The 21,960-nt window shown below is 39.7% G+C and overlaps 1 protein-coding gene across 3 annotated transcripts in view; it reads left to right on the top strand.

Moving 5' to 3' along the window:
- The window catches only part of LOC113955844 (glypican-5-like), a 408,368-nt gene that overhangs the window by 141,778 nt on the left and 244,630 nt on the right, over positions 1–21,960 (top strand). For 2 of the 3 annotated variants that reach the window (XM_027661787.1, XM_027661785.1), the window contains exons 4-6: positions 13,481–13,611; positions 18,242–18,301; positions 19,587–19,712. In XM_027661787.1, the coding sequence (XP_027517588.1) occupies positions 13,481–13,611; positions 18,242–18,301; positions 19,587–19,712 (317 nt within the window). The remainder of the gene's footprint in view (positions 1–13,480; positions 13,612–18,241; positions 18,302–19,586; positions 19,713–21,960) is intronic. The other variant, XM_027661786.1, reaches the window with a different exon arrangement.

Below are 21,960 nucleotides of genomic sequence, written 5' to 3'. Positions count from 1 at the left end.
TTTGTTTTATTAGCTTGCTGAGGTTTTAATTTTTTTATTTTTAAATGGTTATAAAAAGAAAGGGACTTTGGTCCTGATTCCCATTCATGCTGTTGCCTTTCTAAAAAGTTTTGTCATACTGAAGTTGTTTGTATGAATCTTTTCAGCAGCTGATCAGAGCAGCAGAAAGGCCACAGTATAAATGAGAGGAGCACTTTGTGTCTATTTTTTCCTAGGAGATTGTTGTACCCTTGGGACCGCTGTCCTTGGCATGTACTTTACCCACCCCAGCAGGCACTGAAGTCTCACTGTATTTCCCATTAAGTGTTCTGTGCCATAAGGTAGTTCACAGTAGAAGTGGCCACACAGGCATGTAAAGGCAGTAAAAAATGTAGGCTACATAGCACCACCCTCCCATCCCAAATGATATTTTTTACATTAAAGAATCTCAACCCAAGACGTCTGGGATTTAGATTTCAGGAGTCACTTAACCTCTGGAATTCAGGAAAGGGTTTTCTCTCCATCATTGTTCAGTCTTCTTTCTCTGTCTCATTATAGTAATGAGTTTTGTCACGTCAGTCCCTCCCTATCAGAAAAAAGTGGGACTAACAATTTTTAACAATAATATTTGCTTACGTAAACAAATAGCAGTCTCCTGATATCATAGTCTGCTTCCTTCTGTTTGCTGATGGTTGATAAACCGTGGCTGAAGGACCAGTCAGCTGGTTCCCATAGTCTAGTTTTTATTACATTTATTCTGTGTACATAGTAAATAATGAAAATAGCCATGTTTATGGGACACTCAAGATGCTTTCAGCATCATAACCAGTTCCAATTAGCTCAGAACCAGGGCAAACTGGGCCTCAAGTATACAAGATTTTACAACTAAGATACTTGCCTATATCTCATCATGTTGCCTTGTAAGAGTCTAAAATTGAAAACAAAATTGTAACTTTGTGTGGTAATGAATTGATCCCAGGTACAGATATATATTCCCTAGCTTTAATTTCTTTTCTGCAACCAGAATACTTTTATTATCACTGGCCTACCATGCTCTTGCTTCAAGAACTTGCTCTGAAACAAGACCTTCAGTTCTATCCCAGTAGTTGCTGAAAACTGAGCATTTGGCAGATTTATTGACTAAATCTGGGAGTATGTGCCCCAGAATCTACAAAATCAAAACCTTGCTGGATTCTTTTAAGTAAACATTATAGTGTGCCTACTTAAAGAGGTCAAAGGGCATCAAGATATAAGAATGAAAATAGCTGCCCTCTCTCCTGTTTTGCATTAAACATCTGCAGATGACTGTTTAGAGGAATGAAGATGCTGTGAAGAAAAAGGCAAGGTTAGGCCTTCCCAAGACTGTCTGTTCATGGGAAAGTTCCCTAAGAAATGAAAATTGCTGTTAGAGCCATGTGAGCTGAGTGCTGCTGGGGAGGCTGTGATGCAGTTCCACTGGGGAATGAACGTAGAACCTCCTGGCAAGGGCAGGTGGAGGAAGGGGCTGGTGCATCTGCCTGGGAGTGCTGACTCACCAGCTCCCACTGCAGAGCAGGGAACAGGGATGGGGGTTCAGACCAAGCAACCTAAACACTAAATTACTTTTTCCTTTTCCTTTGTTTACATTGTTGTGGGCTGGCTTTTTGAGGACAGTGTCTCCTGGCACATGCATTAAAAAGACCAGTGGCTGAATTTACCTTCGGTTTGAGCCAATAGTGCTGCTTTCTTGTGGCTGCAGAAAAAGGGAACATAAATTCTTCTCTAGTGCACTGTAGAAGTAAAGAAATAGGTTTTATTAATGAAAAACTCGGCTACGTGTTTTGAAAAGCAGATGAGCACAGACCATATAGTTCAAATCGGCTGCTTCCAGTTCCTATTTTGGGCAAGTAAAACAGTGAATGAAACAAGTTTGCATATTCAGTGCAGTTTAATTACAGGCTTAAACAAAAGTTGGGTTGCATTGATGAGTGCCAACTCCAAATGCTGGGTGGTCTTGGACATCACTGGATGCAACATGCCCGGATTGTTTGCACATTCGAGTCTGCAGAAGCAGCCTTGGATCCACTGGGATGTTGTGAGACCATGCTCTGGAGACTTGTAGCTCAGTTCTTCAAATCCCCAAGTTTATAGGTAGGCAAGTAAGTGCACTTAAACATGAGGCACTTTGCCAAAGCTTTTGAACCCAGAATGTGATTTAACTGTCAAAGAAGTAGATTGGTTGTCAGGAGTTGGTCAGTTCCAAACCTGGCCTATGTGTTTTTTCTCAGATTTGTTAATCTCTCTGCCTTCGCCTCCTTGTTTGAGAAATGGGGATAAAAATACAGAGAGTTACTGCCAGCTGTGAGGTGAGGGCTGTAGATGGGAAAGGTGCAGTGTTGATAAATGCCTTTCAGGACTGTAACTGGAAGTGAGCAGAGTACTTCCCAGAACCATAGTGGTCTCATCAAGCATGTGATTGTCCTATGAATCCTGTGCTATACTGTCTGTTTGCTGGTAAGTAGGCAAGTTTTGACAGGGAACCTATACTGTGCTTTTTGATAGTTTTTTTTTCATTATTATTCCTGAGCTATCTGAATTTGTGTTCATTTCTCTCCTAAAATTCAAATTTCTTTTTCTTTCCTTTTGAAGTGCTTAGAATGTGTGTTGAAAAATAGAAGTTTGACTACACCGAATTCCCATTGGTCTTGGGAGTTCTCTTGCCTCTGATTTTTATCTGGTATTTTAGCATGAGGGCTTAAGCCCTCAGTGTGCCATAAGGAAGGGAAGCCCTGAGTGCCTTCTAGAGGTGGGAGACAAAAATGCTGAATCTTAATTTTCTATCGTTGACTTCAACAGGTGTGAGATGAGTCTTTAGTAAAGCACTTAAACACTGAAGAAAGCACAGAGGTTTATAGACACCTGTGTATCTGTTGTTTTCTCCTGCTTTGGGTGCTTGCTTGGTTTGAATCCCTTTCTGAGATGTCTTGTGCTGTGATTCAGGATCCACATGTCCAACAGGAACATCCAGACTTTAAATTCCCTACTCTTAAATCTTTTGGGCAGGAGGATGGTGTTGTTTACCCTTAGGTGACTTACTGGAAGTCACCAAGGAAACAAAACCAGTGAATTCCTAGAATTATGGATTGGATGAGGTTGGGAGAGACTTTAGAACATCATCTAGTCAATCCCCCTGCTCAAACAGGGTCACCTAATGCACAGAACTTGGCACAGTATTCTTGGTATGGTCTTGCCAATGCTGAATAGAAGGGAAGATCATAATTTGTCCTAGTATAGTCCAGGATATCATTAGCTTTCACCTGTTGGCATGATGCTGGCTCAATTAAAATTTTCTGATACCCAATGCTGTGCCCTTTTGGGACGCGTTTTCCATGCAAATTCAAGTTCTGTGCTGAGAATCCTGTTTTTCTGTCAGCTTTCTGTGTGCGCTCGGTGGGCTGTAAAGTTCCACACGTGTTCACTGTGCTGCTTTTTATGTGATATGATGCCTGATGTGCTGGTTTACTGCATGGTTGTTAAAGCATGATTGATTCTTGCCAGCACTGCTGGCATGAATTCAGCCTGTTGTCAGAACTGGTAACCCAGATTGGGTCAGTAACTGGCACAAGGTGAATAGTTTGGTGAAATGAGCACAGTCATGGTTGTTGAGGTAATTGTGGACCTCACTGTTGTCTATACCTCATGTCTCTTGCCTGAGTTTGTCGATCTCCAAGTCAAGTAAAACTTCACATTGTAAAAGGAGACTTATTTTGAATTATGATGTATTTTTAAAAGTTAGAATGTTAAGTTTTCACTACCCTCCAGCTCAAAAACATCTTGTCCCATTTCCGTCATATTTTTAGGGTTATTTCTTTGAGATTGTACACGAAGTTGGAGAAATCTTAAGTTGAAGGAAGGGCTGTTTTTTGTTTGCTCTTGTTGCAGAACTTCATCAGGAATGGGTCAGAGAAGTACATGAATGGATCTCAGAAATTTCAGTGTGACATCAGTGAGGAAATAATTTCTAGGCTTGCAAATAATGGCAAGGTTCCTTGGCTAGACATGGAATGGCTTCAAGGGAATCCTTCTGTTGGTTTTGTTTTTAAAAAGCATGGATCAGAAATAAAGTTTGAAATTAAAAAGGCCTGACAACCATAAACGAGGAGTTATGTTTTGGATGCTGTTATAAGCATCTTTATTCCTTGTTTGCAGCTCTGTTTTCGTGCTGTTCCTTCTCCCTAACACCAGTCTGCCATAATGGTACCACCTCTGCACTTGAGCACAGCTACGATGAATCCTGCAGAGCAGGCAGTCTAATAAGACAGCTTTTTTGGGACTGCGTTTCCTTTATTTATCAATTGGCCCTTGACTCTTAAGTTGACAACAGGGCACACATACTAGGAAATAAATTGTGCTTAATGTCTTGCTAGAAAGGTCTCTGTCCTGGTGGAATTTGAAGGTACAGTCCTAAAGGTCTGATCTGCAATTTGGACTTAAGCTTGCAGATGTACTGTTTTCTCTACTTTCAACTGCGGAAATACTCAACCTCTAAAATTGTATGACTGGTTTAAGAGTCCTGAGTAGATCCACATGAATCAAACACTGCAGTAAATGCTCAAAGCACCCTTGCTTTCACCCTGTATAGATGGTCAGAGTCTGCCTGTGACACGTTTGCAAACCAAAAGCCTGGTGGTGCAAGTGAGGCCCAGTTGAAGGGATGATTCAAGTCCCAGGAGAGGCTGTGGGTTTTCACTCCATGCAGGGTCCCAGCCCCCTTTGGGTGGTGAACCTACCTGAGGCCCTGAGGTAAAAGGGCAGGAAAAAGTGGCTGGTTTGGTACCCACTATAAGCAAAACATCTCTACTGCATTGCAAGTGATTTCCTTAGGAGACAGGAAAGAAGTCAGAGAATTTGCTTATAAATGTAATGTACTTGTCCCAATGGGGAAAATGTCTTCTAGATACTTTAAACAAGGTGGCTGCTGCTAATTGTGCTACATAATATTGCTACAGATCTTGGATAGTTACTCAGGTCTTCAGTGCCATCTAAATTTGCTTGTGTTCAGAAAAAAGGCACAAGACAACATGTTTATTTTGACAGCAACTGTCAGCAAATCATAATTGTAATGATGTATCTCACGAAAAAAAGAAGAATTGAGTGTGTTTACCAGCCTTTTCTAATTATGGCATTTGTTAAATGCAAAATGGAAGGTTATTCTGACTTCTTTGGAGGTCTTGACATTGTTATTGATGTGTTTATTTTATGATTGCAAAAACTTACAGCATTATCTCAGCTAATAGGACAGTGGGAGAGTATAAGGAAATCTGACTTCCTATGTATTCTTTTTATGTCGCTCTCATGATGTCATTTGGACAAGAAAGTTGTGACATTTTGCCCATCCAACTAAATGCTTGCAGCCATGATGAACAGGAAAAAAAAAATCTTAGAAGGAATTAAAAGTTTTGCTGAAACTTAGTTTTCCTGCTCTTGTTAATGATTTTTGGCAAATGTTTTCAGGGTTGATTGATCAGTGCTCTTATAAATATATGGAATAGGCAGGAGTTCACGTATCTTAAAATCTGGCTTACATTTGCAGCATTAGCCATCCCTAACAGGGATGCTCTCTTCCCTTATATATAAAAATATGTATATATATATATATATTTAATAACATATATGTTATATAACATATGTCATCATCCCCCTGAACATACCTAGATGTCAGTTTAAAGTAACAGTAGCAGTCTTTCTCAGAGATTTGGAGTAAACTTCTTTTCCTTGGAGAATGTTTCCTCCATTTGTTTGTCCTGAAACTTGGTTCTTGGGATGTATCTACCTGCAGAGAAAAGGGAGATTTTGACCTGGAGTTGTCAAACCTGTGAGCCTGAGAACCCTTTTCTTCTTTGTGGACATTCTCCTAGTCCCTTCCCCATCCTGGGGCTTGTCCCCAGCTCATGCAACCCTGCTTTCAAGCCCCCTGCAGAGGAATACACGGTGTATAGGAAGACACCCACACTGAATACACAGTGGTTTTGAGAGGCATTTCACATTGTCTGGGAGCCTCTCGTACAAACAGTTATAATAGATATATTAGTTGCATAATTAGATATCTAAGTAATGGAATATTTTACAGACAACAAATCAGTGTTAGTCATGGAGCAAGCAAAAATCGATCATGTTCTGGATTGCTGTTCCTTGCTTTCTGTGGGATATACTACGTAATGCCAGCCCTGTGAAAACTGCTAAGAAACAATTCTGCTTGCATTATACAGAGCCTGCAGACAAAACACTTCAGTTGAAAGCTGTGTTTAGAAGGGATATCTCAAAAGACCTGTTAGGATGTTCGTTTTGGTTTTTTGGGCTTGTGCCTAAATACCTGAGTAGTGATGCCCACCTACGAAAGTGTGTTAAGCTGAAAATGAAGCTGAATTGCACGTTCAGGAAATTATGTGACTAAGTTATCCATGGTTCAGGTCCGGATCAGGTTCCTAGTAATTCATTGAAAATTATTATTTGTGCATGTATGAAAAATGAGTGTCTGCAGTCAACTTGGCCAGTTATTCACAATCATTCCTGCAATTCTGGTGCAATTATGATTGCAGTAACTATGTACAGAGGAACGTTAAACTCCAGATGGGAGTTGGACTAATGGTCTGTCACACCCAGCCGTCTTTGGCAACCCCAAAAGGAGAGGGTGTTCACAGGGAGAAACACTCCCTCTTTCAGTAACCTGTCCTGTGTGTTGATTCATTATGTCACTGTCATCTTGTGTATTCTTCTGCTGGGCAGCTGAAACCAGTGGGACTGACTGTGTTGTGGTGGTGATCAAACTAGGTCTGCATTTAGTGAAAAAGGTCCTGGGAAGAGATCTTGCCTTAGAGAGCTCTTGGGCACCATCAAGAAGTAAGGAGCACTGCAACAATGCTGAGGTTAGGTTGAGAGCAGCATGGCTGATCCGTAGTGCCTGAGGTGAATGTCTTCCAATCTGGCGGAAAGCAAATTGAAGAGTGACGCTCGTTTTTGGACTGAAGGCTTCTCAGGAGATACCTGAGCCTAAGGAAGGATGTTCTTCTCCAGAGTTGCCTGTGCCTGTAGTGGCCTGCCTGAAACATGGGTATGATCCCTGCTGCTGGTCAGTCCCTGCAGGTGGAGGTACCACTCTCCTCACAGGCAGTGCTGGAGCTCTGACTCCACGGGCCAGCTCAAAATGAGGCTGAGTAGCCTGGCTGGCCCCTCATAGTGACACTTGGCCTGCAAGGGCCAAGGAGTGTCCCCGTGGGTCCTGCCAGTGGAGGTGGCGACGCCAGCCCTTGGTGCTGGGAGGGACAGCTGGTGATGGTGGCAGTGCCCCCGTTGCAGGGAGAACCAGGCTGTGCCAGGGAGTTCTGCCGTCAGGGATCGCTGCAGCGGGATGGTCCACTCTGTGCAGCACTGGCAGACTAGGGGAGCCCTGAAAGGCGAGGAGTGTTTACCTTTTAATAAATATATGTGTGTGCAAGATGTGTGATCTTTGCTACTTTTTGTACTTGGTTATTGAACCTTTGTAGAACAAACTGTGAAGGGTTTTTCTTAGTTGCATTTTAAGCTTGCAGTGATAAAGGAAATTCCAGTAATATTTTGATAATTGCTTTCTCTTAAGAATGTGTATAAATAATAAACACATCACAGGCAATACCATTTTGATATACTGTAATTAATTTGAGAAGTGATCAAAAGGAAATTTAAATAAAATCTTTTAATTGATTTTTCTTCTTATGTTATCTTTAAAGTTACCTAATTTTTCTGAGAGCTCCTAAGGTAGCTCACTTGGATTGATTCCCAATGGAATTTTCTTTTCATTCTAGATTATTGTAATTAATTATAAAATTGAGCTTAACCTTTCTAGGTTGTCAGTATCTAAGGACAAAAGGCCAGGAAAGATTATTCCTGAATCTTGGGGAGTTTGTGGAGGAAGGGAGCTGTCATTTGACCTGTCAGGTGCTGTTGATATTTTGCTTTGGGTTTATAAATAATTTCCATTTCTCTTTTCAGCTGGGTAAATATATATACAATTTGAACATAAATATTTTGAAAAATCCTAACAAAATAGACAGAGATATTGACTTATATATGCTTAAAATACTTTAGATGTGGAGATTAGCTGAGAACAGTTTGATATCCTGACCAGTGTATGCAATTTTAAAAGCTAGTGAGAGCTGAAAATATCATTGTAATTTGTGGTGAAAATTTGTTAGATATAAGCTGTGTAAAATTACTGAAATGCCTGAGATCATGTAAGGTATTTCTTTATTTTAGGTTTCTCCAGAAATCCTCAACTACTCTCCCTGTGACAAAACCCTGTGTGTGTGCATTCAGAGGCAGATTTGTGGCATGCCCAGGACAGGTTATCTACTCCTTCTTTCTTAATGGCTCTTTCATAAGGCCCCAAATTCTCATTTCTCATTATTTACATTTATAATATGGGAGAAGGCCTTATAGAATTTGTAGCTCTGCACAATTTGACCACTCTGCGTGCCCAGTGCTGGTGCCTGAAAGGATGGAAAAGATGTCTCTTCTGCCACAGACAGAAGACAAAAAGATAAAAAACAGTGTGGATTTCCTCGTGCCCAAAACTTCCTAACAAAGCACTTACTTTCCCCTTTCAAAAACTAATTTCAGGGCTGTTTGCAGAATCCTACTGCTGCTCCACTTTTGGAACACTCATCTTTCTCAGTATATCTAATAACCTGGAAACCTGACCTAATTAGTTAAAAAGGAGGAAAGATGAATTGTGGAATAGATGAACAGAATTTTTAAGTAACACTTTTCATAAAGGCATGCAGGAGTACTTCTTGGCTTTGTAATTCCTCAGCTTGGGGCCTTAGAAATATGTAAGAGGAAGTTGATTGCAGCTGTGTAAGTTATTCTATAACTTCTATAACTCCTGTGCTTGCAACCTGTCCCTTTTTTTTACTCGAAGCTTGTGTGAACTGGTATCACTAAAGAGTAACAAGAGCCCAGTTGCTTCATAAAAATGTCATAAAAATATGTATCTTAATCTCTTTGTATGTGTGCATTATTTTTCAGCGTATGCCTGTAGTTTCTTGTTGTTTGCTCAGAATGTGAGCTCTTGCTTTTACAGGACTGTTTTATTTCTGGCACATTTGTATCTTGATTCCAAAACTCTACCTCAAAATATTACTATAATTCAAATCACTTGATTACAACCTAGGTATTTCCAAAAGTGGCAGACAACACTCAGAGCCTTATTTTTTATGGATTTAAATTCTGTGGCTGAATTCTTTGATGTCTAAGTGTCAGGTCCAACAGAAGTTTTTTTCTGCCCCTGAGGAATTCATAATACTGCTCTCCTTGGAGGAATCTCTAATATCTAGTAAGGGTCAACTTCTCTAACTGCCAGTTTTCAAAAGATTTATAGGAAATTAATTTACATTAAACTATTCAGTAGGTCCAAGATGAGAGAGAAGTAAAAGCCAACATATTCCTGTAGGAAAGTGAACTAGTAATCCCAGAGTTTGTTTATGTATTGCTGAACTCTGCTACCAGCAAAATGCTGGTAATAGGAAACATATTCCATAAGAGAGAGAATATTTAAACTCTAGGGCAAAATTGGAGGTTATTTGCTCTCTTCTAGTGATCTTACTCTGTCTTTATTGCCTCTTCATTGAGGGCAAGATTTTGTTCAATAAAATATAGAGTGGCAATGAGGAATGAGCCCTAGTTTGCATTTATCTAATGTGCTCTTACTTATCTCTTGAGTGTTGGAAATGAGCATTTTGCAGCAATATTCTCAACTTTTGTTGATGGCTTTGTGAACATAAAATGTTCGGTTTCTTGTGCCATCAGTAATCAAGTGACGAGGGTATGTCCGACGCAGAGGATGTGAGATCTCCTGGTGAACATGCAAGTCTGAAAACTCCCACCTGATTTCCCTACAACTCAGTGATTTTGCTTCCCTCGCTTCAAGCTCGGCAGTTGGAACCAGCAAAACGCAGTTCTGGTTGAAAATGCCCATGTAGCAGGTTTTGTGTGGGTACAGCTGAGCTGGAATTGGGGCTGAAGGAGGTCATTTGTCAGAGCTGTTCACCCCACACCGGGTTAAAGATCAAGGGAGCAGAAGTCTGCAGGAAAACTTGTCAGCATTTTGATAACTCAAAGCCCAGTCACTAGAAAAATCTTATATTTTAAAATACTAAGCTTCCCATTATGAAATCAATGAAAATTACTGTTTTAAACTAGTGAAAAGGTCTCCTGCTTTGGAGAGCTAAGATTCACTTGGTATCCAGAAGGGTATGACATTTTTCCCGTGTTTGATTGTATTTGGTATATTAAATATGACCTCAATGTTTAAGGTTAGTCAAGCTGTAATAGTTCAGAAAGATTTGGGGTGAGAATTTTTCAATTTGTTTTGTTAAGACTCTGTAATAGTTGTAAATAGTCATTTTTTCAAATAACAAATAGTAAGAGGTCAGATAATCCATATATATATATGACTCCATATTTCATTACCAATGAAAGTTCACGGCAGAAAAAATGTAGCTATGGTTAGGTGGATATTTCAGAGAAATCATTGGTGTATAAGTAAAAAAAGCTTTAATGGGAAGAAAAATGTATGGAATTATGAAACATGATTGATAATTCAGAAGACAACAAGGTATGAGCAGTTTTTAGCTGTAGATGTTCCCTGTTAGAAGACAGACTTGCTTAAATATCGTGGAGGAAACAAGAGGGATGACCTTAGTTGTGTTTTTATTGATGAGGGATGATTTTCTGGCAGTTTGTAGATTGGCAGACTTATTTTTAAGTTTAAAAATCACAGAAATGGGCTCAGTCATTGTTTACATTAATTCCTGATTATTCTGAATACTAGAACTTGAATTCAGCAATGGAGCTTAAAAATTTCAGTCACCATTTTTAGCAGTACTATTTTTCCTCTGGATAGTGAGACTTGATTGATGAGCTCTGAGTTAAACTGATTGTGCAGTTTTCTGGTGCCCTTAGGATGGGAGGGAAAAAATCTCTGTGTTCCCTACTGTTGTTAAAACACAGGTAATTTGTGGCAGTAGATTCCAGATGTTGCAATTCCAGAAAGCACCTTTTTTTTTTATGGCATGCCTTATGCTTTTCAATTTACACAACATTAACTCATTTTTCATAAATGTTCTAGCTGGAAGTTTAAGATGATTTTCTGTACCTAAGTGTTCTCATTCGTGCCATCAACTTTGTGACTACCAAAATGAGCTAATAAAATTCAGCCTTTTCTGTTGTTTTATTTTGCAGAAAAATACTCAATTTGGTGAGTTGTGGAAATTAATCTACATGAAAAAAAAATATTTAAACAGTCAGGTTTCTGTTTAATTAATTTAAAATCTACAGCCTGGGGCTGTGGGAACTGCCCAGCCCCTGCGGCCCAGGAGGGACCAGCCTGGGGAGCTGAACTGAGAAGAGGGGCACTGCAAGGCCCGTGTGACAAAAAAGTGGGAATGCTATTTGTCTTTTCATTTATCAAATTATTTTTAATAAGGAGTAGGACTAGTTAAATTTTTCCATGGAGAAATTTTTTTCCTTAAAATACTGTGGTTTTGTTTGATATGCAGGAAACTATTATTACTGCTTAAAAGGAAAACCATAAGTTTGGCATGTAAAATACCGAGACCTGCACAATTTAAAAAGTAATTTTATTTCTGTAGTATCAAAATACAAATCAAAACAAAATTAGTGTTTTCATTTGGATGTTTTAACTTCACAACAGAAATGGTGACTTAAATATCTTTGAAACTTCTTTCAGGAAGTACAAAAAACCTGGGAGTTCTTCCTTGCTTATGTGTATGAGAACCGCATTGCTTTCCCAAACCGCTCTGGTGTTAGTTGGTTAAAACTGTCTTAAATCCACAGTGACAAGGTTTGAGGTGTATGTAGTTTGAAGATGTGAACTTTAGTGACATAATGTAATCTAAGATGTTTTTTGCAGAAACCTACAGTGGGAATTTGGGTCTGTGTGCTGTAGGAGACCTGGGAAGCCTGAGGCATAGGGGAGAAAGCCTCCTGTGCAGGAATGTGGTCCAGCTGTGTTATACCCTCTGTCCACCTCTAAAGGGTTCAAAAGGCTTTTTTGTTTAATATTTTCATTTGCATAGAGTGTGGGTTTTTTTCTTCCCAGAAGGTTAGAACGGACTGAAGTAGACTATTTTATTTCACAGAGTTGTATTTTAAACCAGTGCTGTGCTAGTCCCTGGTGAGACCAGAACAATATACACAATGCATGGTGTTGAGTGAGGCATCTGGCTGCTGGAGATATGTCAGGATTAATCCAGTATGTTCCCATTCAATTGCTACAGTTTTAGGTTCTTCTCAGCATATTATACTGGACCAGGCTATAACTCATACAACATTGACTGTCATGCCCATACAGCTTCCATCTTTTCACATTCCATTGGCCTGTTTTTTTGGAGGAAGATGCCTTAGCTTTACATAGCAGTAGTTTTCCTGGAGGAAACTAGCTAAGGCAGAGAAAATTGTCCTGTACTTGTGCTGACATATGTATCATAGTGGTGCATAGGGACTGAGAAAATTATTTGAAGTCGTCTGTGGTCTGAAATGTTCAGCAGATGGGCAACTGTGATTCAGTAAGGGTTCTAGAGATGCAGGAAAGTGCACAGATCAGCAAGAATCCATTTTGCCCTGGTTATAATGGAAAACTGAAGAAGGGATACAAAATACAGGGTTATGTGGGATGATGGATTCTGTGTGATTCAGGTCTCTGGTAGTACCATGCCCACAGTAGGATTTCCTTTGCTGTCTTTTCATGTTTTCTTGAGGATTTAAGTGTAGGTGAAAACATTACAGACCACTCTTATGTGGCTTAGAAAGGGAAGACAGTCGTCCCACTATTGTCACTTAGAGCTGTTACAGCAAATAAATATGTCTGGATGCATGAGCAAGTGTCAGATCCACTGTATCCTTTATCCAGTGCGTAAAGGATAGACATAGGTTTGCTTAGTGCTGGACTAGTATTAAATCCCTAATGAGGGGCTTCAGGAAGGGCAATGAGGGCAAATGGCAGAGTGATGTTACAATATCTGGTTAAAGGCTGGAAGAATTGCTTGTCTTCTGATTACAGGCCACTTCAAATATAAGATAGACTCTACTCTCTATATATGGGGCAGATGTCCCACCAAAATCCTTGTAGCTTCAAACTCCAGGTGTGTTTCTAAATAAATAAATAGAAGTTTGGTTTGCCAACACTTCCATCAGTCACTTCTTCAGCCTGTTTCCAAGTGTCCTATATCCAGCAGCCACTGACAAATCCATGACTGATGACTGTCTGGTGTCTTGTTATTTGGTGGTTCTTGTGCAGGGAACTAGTTTCCAGGTCTCCTGGAAAGAAAAATCCTTTCTATCCTTTCTTTCTCTCACCCAGACAACTTCTCTTGCAGTAACATAGACCGTAAGGAACAAGGAGACTTTTGGCCAATTGTAAATCAGCCTCTCCATTCACACCCCATTTTCCCTTCCTTTCATACAGGTTGATAAAGTGTGTGGGCAGCCCAGACAACAAGAAGGGAACTTGTCCTCAGCCAATATAGTGCCAGTGAAGGAAGTGACTGAAGCCCAGACGTTCGTGATGGCTCATGCCAGCCTGAACAATAAAAGAAGGTAACCCCGAGCTACAGTTGCTTTGAAACAAACTCTCTGCCTCCCAATTTGTGCTATTGGTTCCTTGCACTGTAATTTTCAAACCAGAGCCATGGCTCTGTCACCTTGTCTGTGCGTGCTCTCCAGCCACTGCCATCATGGATATTCATAGGGATGATTTTGTGGTGTTATATTGTGGGTCTCTCCAAGAAAAGTTTTTTACAGGCCAGACTTGATATTGTCGCTTAACACCAAGGTGTTCATTATTTCCAGAAACTTTCAGTGAAAATGATGAAAGCTTTTCTTCACCAAAGGCTGAGGAAACCAATTTCTGCAGTTGAGTCTAAATTACTTAAAATACAACTGCCCAGATCTTTAGAGACTTGAGCTTATCCAGGGACAGAAGTGTGAGGGAGGAAGGAGTGAAAGGAAAGATTCACTGCCCTGACACCAAATCAGTCCAGTTGGTCCCTGATTTCACTGTACTGAGGAGGAGTAGTAAGATCCCTTGGAATGTCCTTCATTTGGTACATAGCAGAGAAAGAGCTGGAGCATTTGTTTGGGCTTGTTGTGTCCGTCTTGGTTTCTGTTGAGACAGTAGACAGCTGAACTACAGACACTGGCCCAGACAAGAGTATTCCTGCTCTCAGATCTCCTAAGTTTTTCTTTCACTTTACCTCATGTAGCTCCTGAATTGGTTTTCTGTAGATTGTAAGTGGAAAGGGAGAGATGACTTTGCAATCTCACTCATGATACATGAGTGGATAGCAGAGCTAACTGTCATAAAATCAAAGTGACCTCCTTCTGGCTAACATATTGTCCTCTGTAACAGCAGTATTGAGCTGGAACAACTTCAGCCAAGTGAGTGGAATCCTGCTGGGCTTACACCTCTATCCAGGAACAGTGTCTAATCTGCCCAGGGAGTCCATGTGTATCTCTATATGTTGGATAAATGGATGACAGACAGCAATATTAAAATTTCCATTGCCTGAATTCTGGACTTTGAGTTGTGAAGATGAGATTTTTATCCATTTCTACTTTAATTCTCATCTTAGATTGCATGAATGGAACAAACACTGCTTTAAAAGATAAAAGTAATAGCAGCAGGGCAAGTTTTTTGTGTGATAGTGGTAATTTTATCCCTCTGTAATTTAAAACCAAAACCTAACAGTTTATGCTACTGGTTGGAGCTAATCAATTTTTACCAAGCAAGTCAGAGAAAAGAGCATTAAAAAAATTATATCAATCAATTCAGCAGTAAAAATCCAAGGAACAGTTGTAGTACAATTTATAAAGCACACTTTTAAAAACACAGAGCCCTAGACCATCTTCTGTATAGCTCATGGACTTCACTGGGACTTGAACGCTAGCAACCAAAAAGGCAGAATTGCCAACCTATCAACAGGTGACCTTTATGTCCTTCATGGCATGACAGCCATTCTTTCTCACCTGAGGATCTGCTCCCTCCCCTTCCCAACCATATAGAATTATTTGGATAGTGACCTTTTAAACTGTAAGACTTGTAGATGGAAAAGAAAATAAACTAATGCACTGTAAATTAGACAATTTTCCAAAATTGGTCTGCACACTGAAAATTAATTTATCAAAAAAATCTAAACTAAGACCATGCTTACATAATTAGCATGAAAAATTGCTGAAATACAGTGTTGATAGGTATTGTGGGGAGCCTGTGCACTGAAAATGAATGATGGAACCATGCCATAAATAGTGAGAAGTGGAAAAATTGAAAATATTCTCCACAACATTCTATAAAACACATGGCCTGAAGCTTGTACTTTGCTTCTTGGAAACAATTGTGAAACCATAAATAGAGTGAAAGATGCAGTGATTGGCAGCATCACTGTGTTGTTCATTCTCTATCATTTAATCACATATGATATCAATAAAAAGCAATTCAAGGTAATAAAATATTATAATACATGGGTGAAGTCATTCCTGCAGTGGGTTATGTAGAATGCACTTAGAGTTGACAGAGAACTGATACAGGGGGACCAGATCATGAGAGTAATTACGTGAATCTTTTTAGATGCTATTGTTTGTGCTGATTTTAAGAAATGAAGAACAATAATGTCAGCTGTCTGTCAGTTGAGGTACAAGGTCACACAGGGAACTGGTTCTGCTGAATCTGTCTGTCGGTCTATATAATAGACATCCCTCCAAATGATCCTTAATTCAAGGGGAATATGGAACATGACTCCAACCTTTTAAAAAAAGGAAAGAAAAAGAGAAGGAATTAGCCAGCACTCTCCAAATAGACACAAAAGCTGTGGCTCATGCCCTTAATGTGTCAAAATGTTCCTGAACTCAAAGAGAACTCAACTGGTTGGCATGTGTGTGGGAGACACCAGAGTCACGTGGCCTCTCAGCTCCCCTATAGAACCTGGTCAGAGATGCCCTTAAAAACCCAGTGCCAGACAGCTTATACCTACAGATGGATATTTGCTCCAAAGCTAATGAGTCTTTGCCAGGCCAGTTACGAAATCAAACTCCTTTTCCAAAGAATTTGAGAAGCCTAGTTTCAGCAGCTCAGCAGAGCCAGGGCTGCTCATGCAGCTGAGAAGTGAGATTGTTCAATGGCATCTCTTGGCCTGATGTCATTCCTGGGGGAAGGTGTTTGGGGTCTGGCTGCAGCCAGCCCTCCTCACCCTCTGCTGTCTGCACACTGAGGTTCTGCATAGTCCCTGAGGGCACAGACCAACTGGATCCTCTTTTGCAGTAGTTGAACCCTTTTCTTCTCCTCTTACTCTCGTGGGTTCCTGGAACATTTCCCATCTCTCTTTATTTTATTCTGCATTCCGTTCCTACATATTTTTTTGTTACGCATCACTAAGTGTCAGGAACAATAGTGAAAGAAGGTGAAACTTGAATAAATGTTGCATGGTCTTGTTGGAAACCTTTTCCTCTGATTAACCTGAAAAGCATCAAATTGATTGTAATTATTTTTTTTTCATCACACAATGGTATTCAGGGATTAAGTGAAACTGGCAGCGTTACTGCTGCAGTCATTTTTTAATGTGGAGGTTACTATAACATGTAATAGAGATGACAAGAAAATTGAAACCATATGATGGTACAGGGAATGTAAATGGCATGTACAGAATCTCAGTGAGTAAACTGGAATATTATTGCTGAGTTCAGCACAAAGAACTGTTCTGGTCAGGGTCCAGTCTCCTAGCAAAGTTGAATATCTGCCTTTTAGCGTCTCTGCTCCATGAAGCATTTCAAACCACTAAACACAGACTGGTTACAAAGCTGTATATGTAATAGGTTACATTTAACGAAGAACTGTAATTCATTAGGTCCCTAGTTGGAGGAAGCAAGCTTTGTGATTGTGTTTTGCTGTGAATTTACAGATCTTTTATACATCTTAAAATAAACAATTTAGGAGTTTCTTTGGGAATATTTGAAGTCCATAGTATCTATTTTATTTAAAATTAAGTATCTATTGGGTCAGACATCACATGATTTTATTAAAATTTGAGTAATAAAGTGCTAGTACAAAACAGATTATTAATGTCAGATGCACATTAATGTCTGGCCAAGGCAGAGGTTTCAGCTGGCCCAGATTTTCCCTGTTACCAAATCTCATTTTGTTTTATGAGTGGCTGTGTTGGAATCGCTGCCTCAGTGATGGAAGGTGCCACTCACCTGATGATCAGGGCAGGTCCCTCCTCTCCTGTGGCCACCCCTGCTATGAGCTCTCAGAAAGTGTGAGGGCAAAGCTGCATCCTCTGGGTGTCCTGAGGTTGCTGAAAGTGGTCACTCTGTCCAGTAAGAGTGAAGTGGGTTCGGTGTGGAACTGGTTTGCAGGCACTCATTGCTCCAGCTCTGGCCATTGTGCTACAGAGGAGAGCACAGGTGTGAGAGCAGGCTGAGCTATCAAACCATCTCAGTGGAAAATTACATCATGATGTTAAATGCTGGATGCAATGTCTAATGTTAATTAAGGGACCTCAGGATATTGGTGCCACAAAATACTTTTACACGAAATAATTGCCTGGGTTATTTCCACAGTTCTTCCTCCAGTATAACCCTGAAGCCTGTATCTCCTGTTTTGCAAAGCTAGGTGTTTGTAAATGGCAAATCTGACCAGAAGAGAACAGCAAAAAATATCTCTACTTACACATTTATTAACAGGCAGTAAATTGCTTGTCGTATCAGAACGTGAATGCTGCTCATATATGTCTCTCTTCCCTTGGTTCTCATTCTAAACTACCATTATTTTCTTCCACAACTCCATGTATTTGCAGTTCTTCTGTTTGGTATCAGTTATGGTTAATTTAAGTCCTGCTGAATTTATTTTCAGCTTTCTACTGTGTGCTCTGCATTTGTAATTGTGCTTGTATTTGAAAATGATGGGGACAAAAAATCTTGGTTGCGATTTCCCCCCCCTCCCCAACATTGCATTGACATTTTTGATGGTATCTATATTTTGGAAAATCTCATGACAGTTTTTCTCCTTATTGATTTTCTTTTATTATCCTGTGCATGTGCTTGATGACTTTTCTTTCAAATAATTTTTACTTTTCTCTTTTGTTTCTCATTTCTTTTCCTCATTTACCTGAATTCCTGCTTCTCCCCTACTCCCCAACTCTCCTGATTGATGCTAATTCTCCCCGGCCTATTCCAGTTCTCTGCCTCTGAAAGCTTCAAAGAATGACAAATCAAGAAGTTTGAAAAAAATCTCTCGGTAAGAATGAAAACAAGGTGACATCCTTTGTTGTCTCTCCAGTTAGCTCATCTCCAGCTGTAACCTAGAAGTTGGCACACTTGATTGCTGCTTTTATACTGTGGGGTGCTGGGAAACTGTACATTTTCTACCCTACTGAGTTTAGTTTTACACTGATGAAAAGTAAATATTTTTGCTCAGAAAGATTGAGAGTTGGACACAGAATTCTCTGTTTGCTAAGATGCTACTTTGAAATGTCAGAGCCTCACTCTGCTGAGAATACAAAGGAGTTTAAACCTCTTGGGGTGAGCTGGGTAAGACAAGCTTTAGACTGTTAAAAGGTGCTGGTTTTCTCCTTCAAAGAAAACGACAGTTTAGCACCCATAAAATCTTTAGCATCTGTGTTGCCTTTCAGAACTGATACTCTCGGGCTGTTCTGTCAAGTAAGCAGCCTTCGAGCTGGGCCTGGCTTTCCTGCATTAAGACTTAGAGCTTGTATTTGTAAGTTGGTAGTCAAGAGGTAGAAATGCTGATTCCCTCATCATAAGCCCAAAAATTCCTGCTTTTTTCTTTGCTTAAAATAACAGCTTTCCTGCTCTGTTATTTTCTTTGGATCGTGTGACAGTTAATTTATCTAGACCAGGATTTCATCCCACAAGATAAATGGGATGGTTGACCACTTGAAAAAGTATATAGATAACCTTGGGGAGAGACGACCACTGCCTAAACCGTGTAGGGATAGATATTTAGCAGTGGACTTTGACATTGTTTAAAACACTTGTTGCTCCTAAAGGAATGATAAATCCTGACTGGTTTTGTGCCAAGCTTCATCCAGCCATATCCCCAGGCACGCCTTCAGTGCAGCGTCCCCTTATGGCCTGCCAGGCTGAAACATTGGAAACCAAAATGAGTCCTTTGGCCTTCCCAGTGGGAAGTTCTGAGACAAGCAGATAGCTCTGTGATGGCTCAGTTTGTGTCCTGCATCTTGTTCTCCCTATCTTTAACGTCTCATACCAAACAGGAGCTTCTAAAGCGATGGAGGAGGGTAATTTCTCATTCTGAAATACTCTCAATTGAGATGGGTTAACAGAATGTGTTAAAACCACCCTTCGTGTGCGTAATTATGCCTATTAACACTAGACTAAATCAGATTGGATGATAAATAGGGGTAGAAATACAGTAGAAATAGAAATCCATTCAGATTGCTTAAATTCTAAAGTCTTAACCTTGTGGAGGGTTTAGTTGACAGGGGCTTAAATGCTGAGTTTCCTGTTGTGTTGTTAAATATGTTCCTCCTGCGTTACAGAGAGTTCATCAGTTACATGAAGCGATCCCGCACCTTTTATGCCTCTATAGCAGAACGTCTGTGTGATGGAGACCTGGTCATGAGGGACAGCTCAACCTGCTGGAATGGAGAGGATGTTGTGGAAAGGTAAAGTTACAAGTTAAAGTTTGCTGTAAGTATGGAAAAAGGGACTTCGTATCCTTCTGATGGTTCAGCAGCAGCATTCTACTTTTTTTCCCCCTCTGTTTTTTATCAGGGTCTTTGCCATCACCCTTTGGACTCTAAACTGGAATATACACTTTCTTTCCATGAGCTAAACTTCTTGCTGTCTTGCTTTTACTTTGTGTAACATGAGGCAACATCACCCTGAGGAGAGAACAAGATGTTTTAAGCACAACTATGTCTTTATTATCATTGTCAAAGTATATATCAGTTTTTGCAGTGAGAGTTTGTTGAAAGTGTACCAGTGAATGTTAGCCAAAAACTTCTTTTTGTCAAAAAAAGAGATGTTCCATGGGATTGTTGTTGGTTTTCATGATGTTTCTTTTTGAAGTGTGTTTTGTGGTAGGTAGCAGTTATAAAAGGTGCAGTTCTAGCATTCTGTGTTCTTACTTAAAAACAATTGTCATGCTTGTAAATTGTTTTGTAGGAACTTACAGAATAATTCCAATATGGAACAGAGAGAAATGTGACAATTATGTCTGTCCCATTAAAGGGAGTTCTGACTCCCACACAGCTCTGCTTAGTTTTCTCATCTGTAAATAACTTCAGCTTAATTACATCTGAGGTATTTGAAGATAAATGCATGTCTAACACATCCAAAGATAACTTTTAAGTTTAATGTTTCGCTGTATATTGTCATTATAAATTAATTGTAAAGCATATGTTTGAAGATTTTGGCAACAATGTAGTATTCTAAATATTTACATGATTGTAATACTGATGGAAGTTTTTACTGTAAAAGTAGTGGAGAGGAAACAGGAGGAATATCAGTATTTCCACTTCAGAATGCCTTTTGCTGGTGACATGTTGCTGGATCCACAGTTAACTTTTAGAACAAACAGATTTCTGGCCAAAAGAAAAACAAGAAAAGCCAAGCAAACAAAAATAAACATTTTCTGTATCAACTCTCTGAACAAAAAAGTTAAAAAAATGTTGTATTTAATTTTTATCCTACTTTGTTAAAGAAAAAAACCAAGCCACTTAAATTCCTGATATACATGTTTTAGAAAGGCATTAAGGGGAAAGCTGTTGTTATTGTCCTTTGCCTGTCTGTAACTTTCCCAGAGTTGGAAACACGTGGAAAAGATTCAGGTTTGAAAGCAACAGAAAGGCTGGGAAAAGACTAACAAGATTCCTCATATTTTGAATTAAAAAGCAAAAACAAAGGAAAGAAAAACACCAACAATCTACCCCCAAAGATGACAGCAGCAAAAAACCCAACCCCACCACCAAACTCTAAATGTCTGTCGTTAACACATTAAATAGGCTAAATGGAAAATAAAAGGTTAGATTCATGTGTTAAATCAGAAATATATAAAACACCATATAATAATATATAAATATTATACACTTATATACTCTCTTACAGTACTGACTGCCTTAAAAGGAGGAGACTTTCTGGGCAGCCTGCACTGCCAGCAGTGCTACACAGCAGCACAGACAGGGCTCCTGCTTGCTGGCAGACTTTGCTCCTTTCGTCATCTGTTTTATAGGCTGGACCTGTCACAGTTCTCCCCGCATGGGACAGAAACCTGTCCTGGAAATGCCTGAAGATGCATTTCTCTTTGCTCTTTCTCCTTTCCCAGGACACCAGAGCATTAAATATCAGCAGTAGTAAACAACTCTGAGCTCAAAATAGAGCCTTATTATTAACTGTGTAGCAGAAAATAGATCACCCCAATTAATTTGGTGGATCTCCTGTGAACCTGAGTTTAAGGTTTAAGGCTGTGGAGCTGGTAAAAGCTGCAGTTGCTGTTTCCTTGATACTTCTTGCATTTCAAAATGCCGTTTGAAAGCTGAGCATTATGTATGCTGTGTGCTGATTGGCACACAAGCTCTTTAGGAAAAACAAACTTGACCTTCAAAAACAAATTGACACACAAATGCAGCCTGAAGCAAAATGAAATGAGGATCCTGCATTCAATTAGTAGAGAGGGCACCTGAGGTCTGTGAGAGGGTCTGATAAACAGAATTGGGCCTTTTTCTTTTATTATAGTTCTTTGGATTGGGTTTTATTGTGTTTAAATCATTGCACAAAAATTTTGAGCTGCCAGTTGAATACACCATAAAAAGAGTCAGGTTTCCCCTGGCTTGAGAATATGCTTCTGGCCTGCTCTTCAGATGAACAGGAAAACGTGCCTTTGCTAGGGATCCTCTAGTGTCAGTTTAGGAC

The sequence above is a fragment of the Corapipo altera genome, unplaced genomic scaffold (genome assembly GCF_003945725.1).
Source record: "Corapipo altera isolate COAL_440 unplaced genomic scaffold, ASM394572v1 175, whole genome shotgun sequence".
Lineage (NCBI taxonomy): Eukaryota > Metazoa > Chordata > Aves > Passeriformes > Pipridae > Corapipo > Corapipo altera.
The sequence above is the reverse complement of the archived record's forward strand: the minus strand, read 5'-3'. Positions and strand labels throughout refer to the sequence as shown.